Below are 22,283 nucleotides of genomic sequence, written 5' to 3' on the forward strand. Positions count from 1 at the left end.
TTTACTAACCAATGTCACCCCAATCAATTTAATAAAAATTTAAAAATACATATATATATGAATATATAATTACCTTGCCAGGTCTAAAAAATACTTTTGTTAACCCAAACTTGTAGTCAATTTCATTTAAGCCCAAAGCTTTAAAAAGAGCCTGAAAGATAAAAAGCAAAAAGTTAAATGCCAACTAGTAATTAATAAGAAAGATAATTTTATAGCTAAGAAATTTCAGTTTAGGTGGTAGTCGTACCTTACAAAACAGTCTTGGATCTAATCTTGCAAGTTTATCTGGCATATACTTTTTATACATGTTGTAGAGTTCATGAAATGAAGCTCGTGAGGGGAACCCACCCTGCATCAAGTCCAAAACAGACACCATACCTAGATTCATAAACAAACACAGATTATTGCCAATCACTGTACAGAAGTCCAAAAACACCTTGCAAAAGATCGATTTCACAAATTAATGTTAGAAAGGAGCAATTTACAGGAATATCAGCAATAAAATATTACATAGAAAGTATCATATTTATACTCAATTGTCCCAACTTACCATCTAAAACTAATGTAGCAAATGTCATCTAAAACCAGCCTGACTAACCCTTTTCTAGAGACAAACTACTGCTCTCTAGAAAGCTCAAACCTAGTTTTGTCTTTTTTTTTCTGCTAGAAACCTCAATGTCACAATCACTGTATATATAAATCAAAGGTGTGCAGTAGGCCATTTCCAAATCCAAAGGTTAATTTTAGAACAAAATTCCTGACAGAGTCTCCAAGAAGTAGTCAAACACATTCCCAAGTTCTTACCAGTGCTAAAGTAAAGCAAATGGAAAAGAAAGGAGTGTTCACAAATTCACTACAAAGATCCCCTTTCACTCGCCTCTCAGAGAAAACTAGACTATCAGGGTAAAGAGTTTATAGGATAAACATCTATTTTCAGTGAAACTTTAGTAGGTGGTTAATTTGAGTCTTGAGTCAATGTGAGCTTTTCATGTCGGGAAAAGCGTAAAATAGTCAGGGAAAAAGGCGCAACAATTACAGATAACTCCAAAAACTTTTGCTTTTTTTAAAAAAAAGTCCCTGGATTTCAGTCTCTGGGACTATTCAAATCTATGAAGAAAATAAGATTATTCAACAAAAAGTGTTAGAACAAATGGCTTGCCATTTAGAAAACAAAAATAACATTGGGTCCTTACCTTACACTCCTTATACCAAAATAAATTTTTGCTAGTCAAAAATTTAAATTAACAAAATGAAACTACAAAATAAAAAGAAGAGTAATCTCATAGGAAATATAGCCTTTCTAGGCAGTCAGATTGAATTTTAAACTATCTTGTTGGCAAAGGTGTAAAACACCAATAGTATACTGGGTTGATGACAGCGCAAGAAAACACACACACACATTCTTACTGGGAGAGTAAACCAGGGCAAGCATTTTGAATGGCAATTTGGAAATACGCGTATTTATCTCTTTGGCTCAGTAGTTTCTACTTCTAAGAATCTATCCTACAATTTGTCACATATGAGGGTAAAGATATTTACAGAGAATGTCCTACATGTCCACTGGAGTCACTGTTTGTAACAGGAAAAAAAACAGAAATAACTTAAGTATCAATTAATTATGTTACAACCATACGACAGAATATGATGTGTTAACTAAAAAGAACTTTAACCAGTATAAAAATCATATCCGAGACATGGACTTTAGTGGTCACCCCCGAGAAATGAGATTTCTTTTTATGTATATTACTCTGTAGTTTTTCATTTTTTTATTATATTGATCACATGTAACTACTGTAATTTTAATACTAATTAATGAAATATATGCAAGCAATTATTCCTGTGGAAAGAGATCCAGAACCAGATTTGGTTCTCAGCTCTGCTTGAAGAAATAAAAGTAACCTCTGTTTGGTATTGTCACACGTTTTGCCCATTTATATCAAATAAACAAGTACCCTTGGAAATGTACACATCTGCCACCTGAATCCCAGGCTTGCCCTGTCACTGCAGACAATGCATGAACTGGCTCAAAGAAGTTCATTAGGACTTTCATGGAGCCTTAACAAATTACCAAGCCTACAGTTGCTTTCTCAGCACTTGAAGGTCATTTACTCAAAAGATCTTTTGATGCTTAAAAAAATAAAAATCCTTAGACCAAGTACTCTTTCTCCTAGAAATTCCCATGACCTAGATCTTCCACTGGGAATTTGGTGAGGGGCTTCTTGGAGCAGTCCTAGGTGGTTATACTCAGAACACCTCTTTGATACCAGACAGGCAGCACAGCCCCCAAGTTACAGAGGAAGATCTACCTGCCTTCTCTCACCGTCCCCCACGTCGCCCTGGTGGTGGCTGATCAAAAGCCGGTCATTTTACTAAACGATGTCCTAAACTAATTAATTCTTAAATTGGAAACAAGAGAAAAGCAATGCAGAATTCAAATCTTACATGTCTTTATCTTAGAAAGCTTCATAAATATTTTTGGTTCTACCTGTTATTGGTATTTTGGGCTTTTTCTCATTACCTAGCCACATGACTAGAACCAATTTTATACCATTTTACTATTAGTAGTACTTAAAAAAAATCAAAATATTATGAATCAGTGTCACCTATTAAACAGCCAACACATGCAAGTATGTTGAAAATACACTGCTTACTGAAAGAGGAATCCTAGCCAGAGCATCAGTAAGCCCATACTCTGCTAATCTAATAGTATAAATAGCAAAACCTAAACATGCTTGACTTGCCAGGACACTAGATGCTTACTTAGAAAATAAATGATTTATCATACCAGTCTAAGCAAACCCCAGAGAAATTTACACGAGAAAAGAAGTCAAACTCCAAGTAAAACAGTCTAAAGAAATACTATGAAAATACACCTACTGTTTGTAGGAATACTGCGGACATGAATTATTTAACTTTCCAGTATTTGTGAAATTAGTCACAAACAAATCTTCATATTTGCTAGACTATGCCTTCTATTCAGCAAATATTTACTGAGTCTACTTTATGCCTTGCACTGGTAGGAGGCAAGGACATATGTGCACGCCAAATCAAACACAGGTTCTGCCCTCAAGGGGTTTATAGGGTGGAGGAAGGAAAAAAGATATAATGATATAAATACATATAAAATTTAGGACTGTGAAATGAAGGCAGTCGGCACCTGTAACTCAGGCCCCCTTCCTAAGGAGGGATAGGCTTTCATAAGGAAATGACAAGCTGAATGGGAAAGATGCAGACAGAGGAACCAGAGGAAGCAGCATGAGCACAGGCCCTGTGCCAGGAGGAAATGTGGGGTATTTAAGGAACTAACACAAAGGCCTGCGTGGCTGTAGTGCAGAGAGCAAGAAGTGGAAGGAGATGAAGCGAGGGACCCATGGGTCAGACAATATAGGGCCTCATAAGCTACTAGAATTTTGCTCTTTAATAATAATCAGAAGCCATTGTAGCATTTTTAGCAGTAAAAAGACATGATCAGACTTGAGTTGTAATGCAATAATTCTGGAAGTGTGTGAAGAACAGGTTGAGCAGATGCAAGGAGAACACTTAGGAAGCAACAGCAAAAAGCCAGATGAAAGATGATGACAGCTTGGATTAGGAAGTACTAATGCTCACTGAAAGGAAATATATCCAAATGACTAGATTTTAAATATTCTAAGCATAAAAAATAAATGGCAATTGTGTGACCCGATGGGAGCGTTAGCTAATGCTATGGAAGTAATCATTTTGCAATACATAAGTGTATCAAATCAACACATTGTATACCTTGAACTTATACAATTTTATATGTCAATTATACTTCAATAAATCGGGGGTGGGGATACACTGTTTAGCAGGCCACATCAAAAGGACTTGGGGAGACGTAGACAATGTATAACTATGCTGTCTAACATGGAAGCAACAAGCCACATGCTCTGCAGCTGCACTAGTCATAAGTCATAAGTTAAAAAACTTAAAATTAAATAAAATTTAAAATTCAATACCAACGTCATACTAGCCACATTTCAAGTGCTCAAATAGCCACAAATATCTAGTAGCTACCATATTTGACAACACAGATATTGAATATTTCCATCACCTTGGAAAGTTATATTGGACAAGAGGGAAAATAGGAAAATAGGCCTAACCCAAAGCTTGAAAACCTCTAATACATAAGATCCAGGTAGCAGTGATGACCCTGCAGAGGAGTCATAAAAGGCCAGTGAATTCAAAACAAAACCAAGGACATATGTGGTTTCAGGAGCCAAGGAAAGGATGTGTAAGAGGGTTGGTCAGAGTCAATGCTTCTGTAAAATCCACTAAGATAAAGACTGCAAAAAGAACATCTGACTTAGGATCAAGGAAATCACTGGTGACCCCATCAATTATTTTGTTGGACTGGTCAAGGTGGAAGCTGACTGAATTCTCTGGGGTTAAAGAGTGAGTGGAAGACATGAAACTTGAGAAAGCAAGAACAGAGTATTCTTGGACAGAAAAGGAAAAACTAGAGAACAAAACATGATTCAAAGTAGTGTTTTGGGTTTCTTTGCATAAATACCTAGAAGTGGGATTACTGGGTCCTTCATTGTCTTTTGTTATAGCCTTGTTTTAAAGTCTGTTTTGTCTGGTATAAGTATTGCTACCCCAGCTTTTTTGTTGTTGTTGTTTCATGAAATATCTTTTTCCATCACTTTACTTTCTGTCTGTGTGTCTTTCAATCTGAAGTGACTTTCTTGTAGGCACCATACGTAAGGGTCTTCTTTTCTTATCCATTCAGCGACCCTACACCTTTTGGAGTATGTAATCCTCCTACATTTAAAGTAATTGTTAATAGACATGTAGTTATTGCCATTTTATTATTCATATTTTTTTATCTTTTTTTTCTTCTTCTTAAACAAGTCCCAAAACACTACTTTGAAGGGACATGTGCACCCATATGTTCACTGCAGCATTATTTATAAGAGCCAAGATGAGAGGCAGCCTGGGTGTCCACTGATGGATAAAGAGAACGTGGTTCATATATACAATGAAATATGGCTCAGCCATGGAAGGTAATGGTTCTTGCATCTGTAACGACATGGATGGACCTGGACGGTATTGTGCTGAGTGGAGTAAGTCAGAGACAAATACCACATGATTTCACTTACCTGTGGAATCATATAAGATTCTACATATAAATAACAAAATAAACAAAAAAGAAACAAACTCATAGATACAGAGAACATTTTGAGGGTTGCCAGATGGGAGGGACGTTTGGGAATAGGTAAAAAGGGGGAAAGGAATGAAGAAGAACAAATAGGTAGTTATAAAATAATCATGGGGATGTAAAGTTCAGCATAAGGAATATAGTCAATAATATTGTAATAATTATGTACAGTGTCAGATGGGTACTAGATTTATCGGGGGATCACCTGGTAAGTTATATAAATGTCTAATCAATATGTTATACACTTAAAACATACCGTATGTCAACTGTAACTGAAAAATAAAAGAATATACATTAAATAAAGAAAATGTCCTAAATTTAGATTACAGCAATGTGTACACAACTCTGTAAATATAATAAAAGCCAGTGAATTGCATACTTTCAACAGTTGAACTTTATGGTATGTAAATTGTATCTCAATAAAGCTGTTTTTAAGAAAGGGAGAAAAAAATGAGGCAAGAGATAGGGAGGTAGCTGGAAGCGAATGTGGGTTAGAGGGAATTAAGACAAGGTTTTAGCATGTTTAAATGGTAATCGAGAGATCCACCTCAAAGAAATGGTTCAACATATATAGTCAATATTGGAGGAGGAAGCAGGAAGGGATGGATCCAAAAGAACTATAGACTTAACTAGGAAAAGAGGCACTTCCTTATCAGAAGGGGAGGCTACGCAGGTAGTAGAAGTGTTTGGTAGCAGACAGGTGAAGCATTCAGTATTTTTGTTAAGAGCTGAGGCTATCTGTTGGCAGAGGCTTAGAGATTTGAGGAGAGCAGGATGGGTGTGACTGGTCTCCATGGAGAAACAGAATATGCTGACCAGGGAAGCTTGGCAGTGTGGGTTTGAAAACCCTTTAAAGGTTAGTGATCATGAATTTATAGTGTGCCAATCTGTCTTGCCTACCTTATCTGTGCAGATGAGGAGAAAGGATAGAATTAAATTCATCAACAGCCAAAGTTTTGTGAGAGGGGTCAAGGGTCAATTCAGATTGGGGGGACCTGAGGTTTTTACAACTGGAGGGAAGGCTGTTTAAGAAAAGGGTACAAACATAATTATTAGGTTGGTGCAAAAGTGATTGTGGTTTAAAGGGTTAAAAACAACTGCAAACACTGCAATTACTTTCCCACCAACCTAATACAAATTACAAAAGAACACAAAATCAGGTGCAGGGATTTGGAAGGAGCCCATTTAAATGAGGGACTCAGAAGCTTAAGTGACCTTAGCTTTATAATAAATCCACCTCTGAGAGGAGCAAAATAAGGAGTCAGAGGCAAAAGAGTTTAAGGAAGTGTCACGAGCCTGAGACGGATTAAAAGGAGAGGAGAAAACTGATGCCTTGGGAATTAGTAGGGGTAGTTCAAATAGAGATGGAGGATGGCCATCAAGGAAGGAAGAAACAGGCTGGCGCCTATGGCTTCTGTGATTGAGCAAGGTTAGCATGTGATAGGAGAGAGGGAGGTAGTGATAGTTTAACCAAATGCACAAAAGTTCCATAGAAGCCGAATGCATTGTGTTGTTTTCTATTTTTACAAGTGATGGCATGGGAGGCAATGACACCAAAACCTACCTCCTGACCCAGTTATGTGGGGAATGAAAAATTCAGTGCTACTTGTTCTGAGAAGATCATAGGAAAGCAACCTACTTAGGGGAAATCTGTAGTTGAAGAGTTTTTATAAATTTTACTTCCACAATGTCAAATAGTTTTGTATCACAATAATCGTTACCCCAATATTGCCCAAATAGTTTGCCAGTCCTGCCCTTCTTACAATTAAAGGAAATGTAAGATAAAAATTTTATTGCATTTATAAATAGTCAACATAATTGTGAATTATTTGAAAACATTGGACATATTAAACTGTATTTGGGCTTAGACTCCTGACACACACTGATATAAATTATAAAAATATGAAATTACCTGAACACTGAAGTTGAGACAAAATTTGAGCACCTTCAAAGTCATGGCTTGTCATCTTTAAGTTAGGTTTTATACAACGAATAAAGCTTGCTCCCTAGGAGAATAAAGATACTTTTAAAGACAATACATATCACATTCATATTTTTCTATTTCTATGAATACCAGCAAATGAAATTCTTTTAAAATAATAACTAAGTTAATAAATGTTGAATCACTATCTTGTACTCCTGAAACAAATATAATATTGTATGCCAACTGTATTTTAATAAAAATATTTTCAATTTAAAAATAAATAAATGATCACTAAGGAACTTATAACTTTATTAGTATACCTTAATAATTTAAAGTTTGGAAAAATTCTGCATTATATACTAATATTAGAAAAATACAACATTTTAGATTTGAGTGCCAAAAATTATGTTATTGTAAAAAGCAAAGTGTTTCATTGTGAAATATTTTAAACACATTTAAACAATACATTTCACAGGCTGACATACACGTGATGTTGGTCTATATTTAAGTGTATTTGTATGCTATGTTTCTGTGATACGAAAATTGTCCTATGACAAGAGGAATAAATAAAATTAGGCCTCTTAAAATTTAGGCCAAAGTATAAATAAAAAAAAAATCAATCTTTTTCTTCTACTTCAAAAATACAGAGTAGGTCCATCAGCTGCACCATGGCACATTTTAAAGTTTTGTTTGTTAAGCAATATTTTTAAAAGTTTAAAGGCTTCCTTTTGGAATCAGTTATCAGATTATGTTGAATGAGGCAGAAAGAATACTGATATGTACAAATGAAACTCTTGGGCACTGAAGCTAATATACTAGATATCCAAGTAACTGTTTCTCTTCAAAGCAGTTACACCTTACAAAACTTAATAGTTTTTTCAACAATGATGCTCATTACAAACACTTTTGGAACACTTTTTAGAAATGCCTTCTTTTTATAAATCACAAAAGTAATCTCATTACTTTACAGTAGCACTATATTTAGGTGATAAAATAAAATACTCTCCCAGGAAATATTGCCTCTATAATAGGGCATAAAAATATTATGCCCATTTTTTCCATATCAACATTGTCATGATGGAGAATACTACTAAAGTAATAAATTTAAATGAATTATATGCATTATCTTTAATCCTAAAAAAAATTATTTTCCTTCTCCATAATAACTAATTATTTTCACTCTCCTCAAACTACAGGATAACCTTAATTTAATAACATTCAGATAATTCTATATATTTATACAATAATTTGACTTCACATATACAGAGGTGCCCAAAAAATGTATGCACATTTTAAGAAATGAAAAACACTGTATTAAAGTTACGCAGACAGTAACCACTTTGAGCACCTCCCGTAATTGCAGAAGTCAAATGTGACTTGTATTCATCTTTTGTTATTGGTATATTTTGAGTATATACAATTTTAACACAGTTTTTTCCTTTCTTAAAATGTGCATACATTTTTTGGCACCCTCTTTTGTTATTGGTATATTTTGAGTATATACAATTTTAACACAGTTTTTTCCTTTCTTAAAATGTGCATACATTTTTTGGCACCCTCTTTTGTTATTGGTATATTTTGAGTATATACAATTTTAACACAGTTTTTTCCTTTCTTAAAATGTGCATACATTTTTTGGCACCCTCTGTATATTTGACCTTTTTGACATTTTTTGGCACCCTCTGTATATTTGACCTTTTTTTCAGAACAAACCTAACCAAAATGACAACCATTTCACAAACCAACTTTTTTAATGAAGTTTTTTAAAGTGAATTTCTAATCATACCAGGTTTATTATGTTTATTTGAATAAATACTAATAATAGTTTAAGAGGTCCATTAAAACACTGTTTTTTTAAGTGTACTCACAGTACTTCGAAGTTTATCCAGAAGCAAATTTAACTGTGTCTGTAAAATAAATGAAATCACGTTATTTTTTCAAAAAGCAAAAATGCACAATGTTGTAAGTTAAAAATTAGCTATCTGTCATTAGAGTATAATATCGTGCAATAATATGAACACATAACACATCATAATTTAACAACTGCTGGTACACAAACTCTTCAACAGACAGTAACATGCAAAATTTATGGTTAATATAAAGCCAAGGACAATAATCTATTTTACTTACACAGAATTTGTATGATTAAAAGACTGAAAATTAGCAATACTAAAAAACATACATGCACACTTGCAGGTGGGATGAATGAGGAACAAGTGTACAGGCAACAAAGAAAGTACATAAAAATGCCGGGGATGCATTCAATTAGAGATCAACACATCCTGAATATGTGGCAAGCTAAGCAGTTTGTGTCAGACCCCATTAAGAATGAGTAAACGAATATAATCAATAATAAGGTAATAACTACACATAGGTGCCAGGTGGATACTAGACTAGTCAGAGTTATCACTTCTTAAATTACACAAATGTCTAACCACTATGCTGTACACCTGAAATTAATATAACACTGAACGTCCACTGTAATTGAAAAATTAAAAAGAGAGGAAAATTGTAAAGGGGGATAAGAGATTCAAAGTACCAGGTATAAAAGTAAAAAGTCTTGGGGATGTAAAATACAGCATAGGGAATATAGTCAATAATACTGTGATAGCCTGGGACAGTGTCAGATGGTTACTGACTTATTATGGTGATCGCTTCTTTAGGTATATAAATGTTTCATAACTATGGTGTATAGCTGAAATTAATATAATATTGTATGTTACTATATTTTAATAAAAATCTTTAAAATTTTTTTTAAATGAAGACATGTTTAAAATATATGGTATATATTAGGATTGTTTTATATAACACTTAGCATAAATGAAATTGTCCTGCCTAGCTGTAGAAACCCTCCTTACTATTTTAAAATATTTCGCATCGCTCTCAACTATTTTTAAAAGCTTGGATAGTTTTCTCCAAAAAAAAAAAAAAAATTGACAATGAACACTAGAAGTTTCTATGCTTTCCTGCTTTTAATATTAAGTGATTATAATTTAGTACATCAAATTCATATATTTGTTTTACTTCTCTGCAAAGTAAATTATGCAAAATTATTATATCAATTTTATACTAAGATGCTTATTATACTGCCTACGAAAGATATTTATTTCTTAAATTAACATATTGGATCAATCATAGCAACATTTAATAATAATAAAAGGTATACTTTACTGAATGCTTTCTATGAGTCAGCACTGTTCAAAGCTTTTCATGGGCATTATCATGTTTAAGCCACACAACAATTCTAAATAAGAATCTATTATTAGTCTCATTTTAGGTGAAAGCACTGAAGCCCAGAGAGAGAAATTACTTGCCCAAATTCATGAAGCTAGTCATGGCACAGCCAAGAGTTCAACATAGGGCCTAACACCAAGTTCATTCTCTTACCTATGATACTACAGTATACTTTAGACATCACAGGCTTAAGATATAATCAATCTATAATGAAAAGCAAATACCATGTTTCCCCGAAAATAAGACCTAGCCCGACAATCAGCTCTAATGCTTCTTTTGGAGCAAAAATTAATATAAGACCCGGTCTTACGTTACATTATATAACGTTATATTATATATTGTCCGGCTAGGTCTTATTTTCGGGGAAACATGGTACGAGAGCCACTAATTTAGAAAGAAAACAATTGTCACCAAGTCCATGCCTCTTAATCCATAGACTAAGAACAGTATTGTCCAAAAAAAAAAAATGGAAATAGAGGTAAATCAGAAGAGTGGAAGCAGTAAAAATAAACTAATAGCATCTGAGAAAAGAGGGAACAATGTCAAATATCAAACAACAGCAGTAAAAGACCATAAGGGTAAACAGCCTTACACAACTCAGGTTTTATTTGTATTTTATTTTTATTTTAAAGTAGACAAATATTCATGTATATAATCACAGAATGAGATTTCCATCAAAATGGATTAATTTTACTAAAATACTAACAGTAAGTTGAGTTAGGTTTCAAAAACATGAAAATGTCACTTTTCGGTGGTTCTCAGAGATGTTAAATAACTGAAGTATTACTGTAAATGTTAGCCTGTTTTATTGCCTCACATGACTTGAATTTAATAAGCTATTATATTTAAAATTAAGAATTACTATTAACAGTTCATTTCAAAGAATTTCATAGAAAAGATTTGAAATTTTACTATTAATGTCACTCAGAGCTTTCAGCAGTTTAATGTGTCAAACACACCTCAGTGTGTATAGCAATTTTAAGGCATTTCAAGTCTCAACATAAAAAGAATAACCCAAAAAGTTCTAAGAATGTTTTGTTCTTATTTACATTATATAAAATTTCAAGTATAATATTACAAGCAATACTACTACTATATTTCTACCATTACAGTAGGAAAATACTTAATGAATGATATCCATTTCATTATTCTGTTAATATGTCTATTCAGGAATTTAAGAATATCCTAATAAGAGAATAAATATTGCTCAAGAGAATCAGAAACTCGTAATTAATGAATATAACATAACAAAGTTAAAAACTTTTTATTCAGTTACCTGAAAATATATTATAAATATAATTGTTTAAGCTTTTTAAAAATTAGCTTTATAAACATGATTTTATCAAGTTAGTTATTTAGAGCCCATTCCAATCCATAAGGGATTTCAGGAGGCTTACACTGCTAGAGCATCACTGTTACTTCAGCATCACTGATATCAGCATCACTGATACTTAAATATTAAGTATCAGCATCACTGATACTTAAATATTACTTCTAATTACATCACTTTTTTAACATTTAAAGTAGGTACACATAATGAAAAATATATGTAGAGCTTTCTTGTAAATACAATACTTTATGGAACTGTGTAAGAGAGAAATTAATTCTATTTCTTTGTTCTATTTGTTACAATTTTTTATTCATTAAACTTGTGACACAAAGTTTTAAAATTCTTTTTCTATGCTAAATACTCAACAATTAGAACCAATTAATATTGTTCCATTTCTAAGACACAGCATGTGACAATTTCTTGTCAGACCTCAAAGAATAAATTCCTGATCAAAAGTAATAAATAAAATGTTCTTTTGTCTAGTGAAATGTTAAATAAGCAATGTGAAGGGTTTGCCACACAGTTTTTTAAAGCTTTAGTCAAATTTTAGCATAATATGCACATCCATAATGCACTGTGAGAGAAAACACTGAAAATGCATTGCAAACTGAATCATTAGCTTGAGACAGGCTCTTTTTAACATGGCAGCCACTCTATAAATAGGAGTGCATGAAGGTGATCATTTACCTGAAGCCCCTGGCTGTGCCTGCTTTTCCTTTCTCAACTCAACTAGTCTCTCTAGCCATCCTGAGCTGGACTACTCCAGCTAAAACAAAACTGCTGAATGAGGAAGGAAACAGAAAACACGTGGGAGAGAGGTTTGAAGGTCAATCAGACAGTAAGCAGAAGCAAGAATATTAGAAAAAGCAATCAGATATGTTAAGCACCAAGAAAGAACATATTCATAAAATTACAAGAATTTCTGTATGTCCAATTACTACACCTATTTTATTTTTTGTATACAAATATCTACAATGCAGGGCTGCTCTTGAACTTCACTCCTGGAATTTCTGACAGTGTCTACATTATCCACTGTAGAATATAAAAAACAATTTATTTTAAATGCAGTAAAAAAATTTAAAAATCCAAGTAACACATTTATACAAATACCTTAAACTTGTTTCCCACACTGATGAAGCTAAGTTTTCCTGCTTTTTGTTTAGTATCTTTGTTGTTATTTGTGGATGATTCAAATAATTCCCGTATAAACTTATCCCTGGATTCACATATTAAGGATTCAAGAGACATGTGTAAAGCATCATTATTTTTTTCCACAAACTGGGTCTGAAAAATAAAGCAAACAGGAATCGGTCCATCACGTGATACTCTCCCTCAGTGCAGAACTGTCCCACAGAACTTGATGGGATGATAGAAATGTTCTGTATCGCCACTGTCCAATCCAGTCACCACCAGCCATTGTGGACACTGAGCACATAATGTGGGGCCAATATACTGAGGAAGTAAAATTTGAAATTTTACTTAATTTAAATAGCCAGATGTGATTAGAGGTTACTACATTGTACAGTGCAGCTTCAACATCAAATGGTTTTCTCCTGGTAAAAGTTACTCACTGTTTCATAGCACACTGCCCCTGCGAAATGCCGGACAATGAAGCCTTCATCATCTCTGATGTTCCTATGAACTGCCAGCTTAGATTTTCTGGGAATCTGAAAAACAATACATAGATCAGCTATTAAATTATCAAGATATACCACATAATTTCCTTTAGAAAACATCTGGGATGTGAAATATTTAAAATTATAAAGGAAATTTTCACACTCTATGCAATTATACTGTTTTGTAAACATCTAGGAAGACTTAAAATACCAGTGAAATTCAGCAAATATTTGGTTGTCATCTCTTAGGGAAAAAAAGACCAAAAAAGAAAAACCACATAACAACAATACAAAAAACTCCACTATTTAGAAGCACATACAAAACACAGTAGATATTTTATAAAGTTACCAGCGTAAGTCTAAAGTAGTGGTTCTTGACCTTGGCTGCTGAGTTAGAATCACCTAGAGAATATTTAAACCTCCCAAAGCCTATACCATTTACATCAGAGGATTCCTATGTAGATGAAGCCAAGGTTGAGAAACATTGTTCTAAAGAAACACCTGATATTCAGCGCAGGAACTCTCCCACAGGAACTCTTTTAAACCATACATCCTAACATGTTTAGACAATGAGCCTGAATCTGTTTGAAGGAAACTAAGTCATTACAGGGTTGTACTATCTAATTATAATTTCTCATATTTGTATCATATTTAAAATATTCCAAATTGCTTTCCCATAAAAGATCACATCTGACTCTCAAAATAACCTAAGGTTAAGAAAGACAAACTCATTTAAAAATAGAAAAACTAACTTCAGAACGTTACCAGGGAGTGAGAGAGCTAGCAGACCACAACGCCCAGTCTCTGTATGAGGCAATATACCAGCACGAGTGAGGGTGAGGGCCCTGGAATGCAAATGCCTAGCCTGATTCCCAAATGCAACACTTCCTCACTAGGCTAGACAGGGCAGGTCACTTGTATGCGTGTGTCCTCACCTCTAGCATGGGGATACAAACAGGAATTACCCCTAGATTATTATGAGGATCAAATTCATGTAAAACCCTTAGAAGAGTGTCTGGCACATGCTAAGTGGTCAATAAACGGTTATTATTACTTTTATTTCCAAAAAAATACAATGAAAGTAATGATCTATACAAATTAGAATTTACTGTCTTGCTTTTGTTCTCTTTTGAGAAAAGTGGCCAAAGTCCGTTCCTGATGCTTTAATGTACTGTCCTTGGAGTTCTGTGTCTCCGAGACCTTGGCCACAACTTTGTTGACTAGCAATCAGTACTCCTGATAAAGAAAACCATGCAACCATGGGCTGGTCATAAAAAAGGCCACATACTGAAGTAAGAGAAACAGGCTACACATTATAAGAAATATTTAACAATACAGGAGAACTCCAAGTCAACAGAACAGGGGGTTGTGGGGTCCAGTCTCTAGAGAAGGCTCTCACAATTACATCAACTTTCCAAGTAAATGCATTCAAACCTATTTACCTAACATGATTTGGTTAATGGTGTATGAAAACAAGAATACTTGTTATCATTCACTTAAACTCCTGGATCTGTCACAGCAATGATTGGTATACATTACAATCCCAAAACAATAAACAGTATGGGAGGCACCTGCCCCAGGTGTTTTGGTCCTTTTAGAAGTGTACTTCTCATTTACTTCTACTGCTCTCTGTGTCTGTTTTTCCCTTTAGCTAATTCTTTTATTGCTTCAGCTTCTGTGTCCCTCTCTGAGTACATTTTCCATTCAAAACTCCCTAGGAATGACCATAAAAATGAATTGGTGAATCACTATCAAATATGGATTGCTTCTACCAGTCAGACTCTAAGCCATAAACTTCACTGCTAATCTTATAAATGTGCAGACAGGTAGTCGCTTGTTATGCTAGGTTCTAATCCCTGGACCGTGAACCGGTCACATGATACAAAACAACTGATGGCCACTTCACCGAGAAAAGAGAACATAAAAACAGCAGGCAAATCTTTGTACATTTTAGACAGGTGAAACACACTTTCCATCTAGCTAAAGAGCCTTGGTTAGATAGCTATCATAAATATATATATATACATATATATATATATAATATATGTTTATATATGTTTACATACTTATATACATATATATTTTATATATATGGATATATACCTATATCTATATACTAAATACACATCTACAGAAGATGCCGTGCTGGATAAACTATAGTTGCTCTAAGCCCTACATAACATATGACGGAATTATCTAATTTCTAGTACATCTTCTTAAAGATTTATCTTCCCACCAGAGTCTCAATTCTGGGATGGCAAACTCACAGTGAGTCGGAAATGATCTTTGTGCTTCTGGTGAACTGCAGATGTAAAGTGTTGATCACTTGGCTGGGGAAGGCGATTTTCTTCATCCAAAATATCCAATATTCCCACTAATTTTGCTTCAATTAAATCTATTTCAAAAGATCAAAATACAATTATGTGAACAATTTACTCATCACATATTACAAGAACTGGCCAGAAACAATGTAACAGATGATTCTATAAGTATTCTCTCAAAAGCTATAGACAGTAGGTAAATTTTATTTCAAACCTGGCAATTTATTAGGAAGTAACATTATATATTTAATGTAGGTTTTAAAAAAACAGCTCCATAAAGAAATAATCACTTCATTTCTAAGGACAAGAGGCTAAGGAACCAGCTATTTTACCTATTCCAGATGATGTCTACATTCAAATGAAATAAAACTACAGAAGATTCTGCATGTGTAGCCTTTTAAAACTACATATAGATATTTTCTCAAATACTTTCCAGCAAAATTTCAGTAACAGCACATTTTTTATGCTCCTTTCATTCATGTTTGAATTTCCTGCTTGTCCAAAATAACTATAAAATGCAAAGTGCTTAAACACTGTATATAAGAACAGGTATACGGGACAGACTCTAAAAGCTACAGGATATATGAAGAGAAATCAAGATTATAACTGTATTGGTGAGAGAATGATGCTTCTTAAGCAAATAGCAGTGGTGAAGGAGTGAAGGAAGCAGGCTGAACTAAGCTTTAAATGTGAGCATTTTGATAGTTGTAGAAGGATGTGGAAGTAGCCTGAAAGATAATGGAAAGGGAGGAGTTCCAGCCAAGATATCAAACCACACGTCAAAGGCACAGAGATCTGAGACAGGATATAATGTGTGAAGGGAAACGTTGAGTGGACCGGTAGGATGTGAAAGTGCTTTGAAAAGTTATACTACTGTAAATCATTTTTATTATTATTACTATTAATTTTGCTATCTTGTCTAAATTTAGCACTCGAGTTATTGACGCAATTGTCCAAAGCTTACCCAACAGTTGATTTCGTTTTGGGAAAGAAAAGGAAGACTGAGCAAGAGCTAAGTGGTGACAAAGAGTTTCTTAACTAATAAACAGAGACAAGAAAAACACAGACGCTACTGTCATGTTGCACAATATTATCTGGATGTGACACATGGAACTTGTGAAGCCCACTGGCAACCGGCCAGAAGGTGCTGCCAATGCACAGAAAACAGAAACGAGAGATGTATAGAATAGCAGCGCCCTGGCAAAGCTCACCTGGAGCCTGCCTAGACTACAGACTTCCTCATGAGTGAGAATATAATAAACCCCTTTACTGCTTACACAATTATTCACATGTTAGCTGTTTAAGAAAAAAAACACCAGAGTAAACAGAAGAAATTTTAAGAAAACTTTCAATACTAAATTTGATGCCTTGGCAGGAAAAAAATAACTTGCTAGCGATATTAGAAAAGCAAAACTTCTCTCAAATACTAGAATTTCAAATAAGCACTCATAACCAATAATATCAATCACAGACCACAGAAAATGTACTAATAAAAGCATTCACTTTATTTTCCCAGATTTCCCAAAAGTGGAGCAAAAAAAACAAAAAATACATACCTATACAGTCCTGATTATCCACATAATGCACCTCATTAACACCTAAGCCTTCCTTTTGGTAGAGTTCTTGTTCCTAAAAGGAAATAATCATCATCATAGATATGGAAATGCCATGTGATATGAAATGGATTCATTGTTTAGTGCCATTTCTGATCATAACATTTATTGATAAGTCAGAGTGCAAAGGTTTATAACAATGAATTCGGGGGCTAAAGAATTTTACAAAACATTAGGGAAGCAAAATCCTTGCTCCTAAAGCAATGTAATATCAAAAGTTAAAATGCTGACAAAACAGACAATTTACATATGTGGAAATGTTACCTCCTGCAGATAAGCACACTTTTCTTGAAATATGCAGAGAAGATATGCACAAATATAGAGATCTGTGTATAACCATTCAAACCCAAGGAAAGACCAGGGCTTTGAAATATTTTTAGCAATTGTAAAGTCAAACCTATCAGTAGAACAGACCAGGACTCAGGAAACTTTTTCTGTAAAGGGCCAGATAGTGAATATATTCAGCTGTGGGCCATATAGTGTCTGTCACACTACTCAATTTTGCCATCGCAGTGCAAAAGCAGTCATAGATGACAGTAAATATAGAAGCATGGAAGGGAAGAATTAGGGTATGTTAAGTGAGAAGCATACAGGTAAAACTTCACATAGTAATGGAAGAACTAATGCAGCTGGATAAAACATTTTCACAGAAAGTATCATAACTGTAAGTGCTTGTTTTACCTGCTTATTTATGCCAGAACTGGTTTAACTATGGTGTATCAGTAAAGGTATAAAAGCTGGAATGTGCTTGGAAACCCATAAAGACAAAAACATACTAAAAATGTGAGAAAAGATGAATGGGACGGGAATAGAAAAGAAAATATTTCACATTTCAAGGCCAGACACTGCAGAGAACGGACATGAGAAAGCAGCAGTGCTATGATTAAGAGAATACACTGTTGGGGGCCAGCAGCGAGGAAGCCAGGTTCAACCTGCAGAAGTCAATGGACTGCTTAATTTCTTCATCCGTAAAATAAGGGGTGGGCTCGACTGCTTCTGAGTTCTCTTTAACTCTACTGCCTTCATTCATTAAGACATATTTCCAATAGCCCAAAGGATGGGAAGTCAAGGGTATTAGTAGAAAAGTACTGGAGAATTCAAATACAAGAGGAAAAATGGTGAACCTGATCACAAATCAACTGATCCAAAGCTACCTTTACTCACTCTGTACTCTATCAACAAGTATAAATTAACTTTCTTAGACTTGGCATTGTGATTGTTGGCCATGCCCACAGTTATTTACTACAATCCGTGGCAGGAAGTTCTTTTACTCGACAAGAGTTGGCGTATGGCCAAAGGCACACCATTCACAGGTCACTGGCGGTGCACAAGGTAGCGAGGCAGGGAAAGCACTGCCCAGGGGCACTCTAGGCCAATGGCTCCACAGGACCTCCTGATTGGTGGCTTTCCTGCCACACACAGAGAAAAGGCAGGCAGTCAGGCAACAGCGTAGGCAGAAGCAGAAGACACAGAGGAAGGTGAGGAGAAGCCAAGGTCAGGGACGAGAGTAGAAAGCTGTGTGACAGTGGCAAGAGTAAAGACAACAGAAACCGAAAAAGAAACAAGCAGAATTTCAAGTCTGGTAAAAGTCACTAGTAAGAAGCAACAGATGTTCACTTCTGAGGAAGTGCCTATTAGAGTTTATATTTGGTCCGTAAGCTGTGCCATTAACACTTCTGATGTGCCAGGGCAACAGCTAAGCCACCCAGGCCTATGCTGAGTATCTTTGATTCCTGGGCTGGGCCACCTCACATTACATCCCATCAATCAGGGCACCTCTGGCATGTTTCTGTTCCTTGAAACTTAAAATAGTTTAATGCAGTTCTTAAATTGTAATGGTAATTACCTCCTTCAGAATCCTTTCATTAAAAAATTGCTGAAGTTTTTCATTGCAATAGTTGATGCAAAATTGTTCAAAACTGTTATGTTCAAAGTACTCTGAAAACATAAAACCATAATCAAGAGTCATCATCAGGTAACTTTGCATTGATAAATTTATTTTAGGATTAAATTTTATTGTATCAATGATTAATTGAAGATTAGGTTAAAAAATACATATAATTGTTCTATACTCCTCAAATGTTCTTATTTCAACTCTTAAATTTTGTTAGGCATTAAAATTAAGTATTAAAAATAACTTGCTTGATAAAAAAGGTGTTTATCAGGTGAGATAAATGTCATATAGTAAAAGATAAAATGTAAGTCACTTGTAACAATTTTTTTAAGTACAGGTATTAATCTAATTAAAGAAAATGGCTTAAAATGCAAGTATTTAGAATTTTTTCTGTTATCTATAAAATTACAGTTATTAAAAAGTTATGGGGGTAGTGGAAATGTAATGGCTGTATGTGATGTCAGAGGGGAAATAGATGGGGGAGGGAGGTTATCACTCTGTGAGGGATATATATGATAAATGTCTAACTATTACATTGTTTTGTACACCTGAAACTAATAATTTTTTTTTTTTTTTTAAGTTATGGGGGTGGAAGGATGGCTCAGTTGGTTAGAGCGCGAGTTCTCAATAAAAAGGTTGCCAGTTCAATTCCCACAGGGGATGGTCGGCTGCGCCCCCTGCAACTAAAGATTGAAATCAGCAACTAGACTTGGAGCTGGGCTGGACCCTCCACAACTAGATTGAAGGACGACGACTTGGAGCTGATGGGCCCTGGAGAAACACACTGTTCCCCAATATTCCCAAATAAAATTTTTTAAAAGTTATGGATATTAACTCATTTTTTAAATTAAGGGACTGTATTACATTATTACTAAGATCCCTGTGGCTCTAAAATGTAACGATTCTGTGTATGTGTGTGTTATACTAAAACTGGTGTAGATAGGAAACAATTGTCTGAATATCGATATCTTAAGTAAATGCTAAGTGTTTCTCTACTTTCGAACAAAAGATAATGATTTATTATAAATTTTAAAATATATATGACATTAAAACAAAACTGTGTCCCTCTCAAAATGTAAACACTCTGACCTTCCCTAGGCAAAGGCAAATAAACTACAAGAGGAAGATACCGCTCACACACAGCCAGCAGGAACGCCGACACTGACAAAGCCCCATATAAAAACAGTCAGATGTACTTTGAGATTTTTACAACAGAGTCATTCAGGACAAAGCAGCATTCAGATGTTGGTGACTCATTCCATTTCTGGTTGCACAGCTCCACAGTTGTTCTCAAATATTTATCTTGATATCTCATTCATTTGGTGGAAACTAACTGGAAATAGCTACCTGTTAACAATTAACACTAATGATGAATTTTTACACATAGGAAAGAGTTTAGTCTATATGCCAGGTCAACCTGTACCTAGTTCTACACTGTAGTGAATGGCTTTAATGACTTAATTCTCTTTATTAGTAGCACTCAAGACTTTATGCAGCTGCACTCACTTAAGAGTACAGAGATATCTCCTAACTATAGCACGTTCTTGAATAGCATTATTTTATTATAACACTGATGAGAAAATAAGAAATTGATTCCCAGCTGCAGCCATTATCTGTGTGGAGTTTGCACATTTTCCTTATGTTTGCATGGGTTTTCTCTGGGTACTTAGGTTTCCTCCCACATCCCGAAGCTGGGTGCGTTAGGTTAACTGCTTTGTCTAAATTGCCTCAGTCTCACAGTGTGAATATGTGTGTGAGAGTGCCTTGAGATGGACCAGTGTGCTACTCAGGGCTGGTTTCCACTTTGTGACCTGAGCTGCCAGGATAGGCTCCTGCCACCCATGACCCTGAACTTGAATGAGCAATTTGGAAACTAATTATCTTACTTGTTTTATTCTTTCTTACTTGTTACATCTTTTTTAAATGTATGTATAGTAGCTCACATTTCAATGTTTAATATTAGAAGTGTTTGGGGTCTTTATTTAGAAGTTTGATGATGTTTTTGTGACAAAACAAGGTATAACTCTTGTTTATATCTAGTAGTCTATGGTAAAACTGGTTTCGTTATACACCTTTTTGCTTAAAGTCAATTTCCAAGAACCCACTGACGACGTTAAGCAAGGACTTAACTGTACAATGGTTTCAATAAACATGTTTTAATTTTAGCATTAGTGTGACCAGAACCCATGATTCTCTCTTCCTTTTTTTTTTTAAAGCATCAGCTTCCTATTTAAATCATATTATGAAATGAAATGTAGGTAAAGACATATAACTGAAAATACATCAAGTGAAAAGTACTGTAAGGGGAAAAAGGTGATTTTTTTTAATTTTAAATATGTATGAAAAACTGTCAAACTAACTACAAATTCACAAATGAAATTATACTTACCAAAACCTGCAATATCTAGGACTCCAATAAAATAGGCTGATGTTTCAAAAGGAAAGCATTGATTTACTCTGTTTACCACATGATCAAAAAGATGGCTATAGACGGTCTTTGCCAAAGCATCACGAGCATTGTTTGCTTGCTCCACTTTCAGGGGTACCCTATAAAAATGAAAATTCTTCATAGTAACAACTGTAAAAATAATGCTAAATACCCAAAATCAAAGGATGTCTAAATATATTCATTGTGAAGAACAAAATAGTTACAAAAGGTCATTTTTGAATAGGCACAGACAAATGGGGCTAAGTATTTGTCTTAGTACAAGAGAACAAAAGGTACAAGAGAACAAAAAGGATTATCTACAATTAAATTTTTAAAAATCTATTATTGAGTAAAAGAACTTGAGGCTCAAAATTCTATTTAACTTTAATTTATACTTCACTGTACATGCTGAATACTAAAAAAGTATTCAGAGGAATAATCTTCCCTTTGACTTCCCTTAAATGCAAAAGAAATTGTGTTTAATTCAGGATTACCTTAAAAGCTCAGTAACTTGTTTAACATTGTTTAGGAAAAATAATGCTTACATCTTAAAATCTGAACTGTCCAACTCTATGATTTAATAAAAGTAACTACATAATATAACAGTATTAGATATTGCAGATACAGACACACAGCCCTTGTGCTCAAGAAAATGACAGTCTGATAAAGAAGGACAGCCAGAAGAGAAACCCAAACACCACAATAAACGTTGTCATACATGTAAGCATGAGAACCCTGCGAGCA

At 34.4% G+C, this 22,283-nt stretch overlaps 1 protein-coding gene across 4 annotated transcripts in view; it reads right to left on the bottom strand.

Annotated features, from left to right (window-relative positions):
• The window catches only part of MYO6 (myosin VI), a 136,976-nt gene that overhangs the window by 26,366 nt on the left and 88,327 nt on the right, over window positions 1-22,283 (bottom strand). For all 4 annotated transcript variants that reach the window (XM_081044207.1, XM_081044206.1, XM_081044205.1 and 1 more), the window contains exons 13-22: window positions 21,501-21,658; window positions 19,064-19,155; window positions 17,161-17,233; window positions 15,551-15,678; window positions 13,239-13,334; window positions 12,778-12,951; window positions 8,972-9,010; window positions 7,092-7,185; window positions 248-378; window positions 74-151 (exon numbers count right to left, since the gene is read on the bottom strand). In XM_081044207.1, coding sequence (XP_080900333.1) covers window positions 74-151; window positions 248-378; window positions 7,092-7,185; window positions 8,972-9,010; window positions 12,778-12,951; window positions 13,239-13,334; window positions 15,551-15,678; window positions 17,161-17,233; window positions 19,064-19,155; window positions 21,501-21,658 — 1,063 coding nt within the window. The remainder of the gene's footprint in view (window positions 1-73; window positions 152-247; window positions 379-7,091; window positions 7,186-8,971; window positions 9,011-12,777; window positions 12,952-13,238; window positions 13,335-15,550; window positions 15,679-17,160; window positions 17,234-19,063; window positions 19,156-21,500; window positions 21,659-22,283) is intronic.

This window comes from Rhinolophus hipposideros (genome assembly GCF_964194185.1).
Source record: "Rhinolophus hipposideros genome assembly, chromosome: 3".
In the NCBI taxonomy this organism is placed as follows: domain Eukaryota; kingdom Metazoa; phylum Chordata; class Mammalia; order Chiroptera; family Rhinolophidae; genus Rhinolophus; species Rhinolophus hipposideros.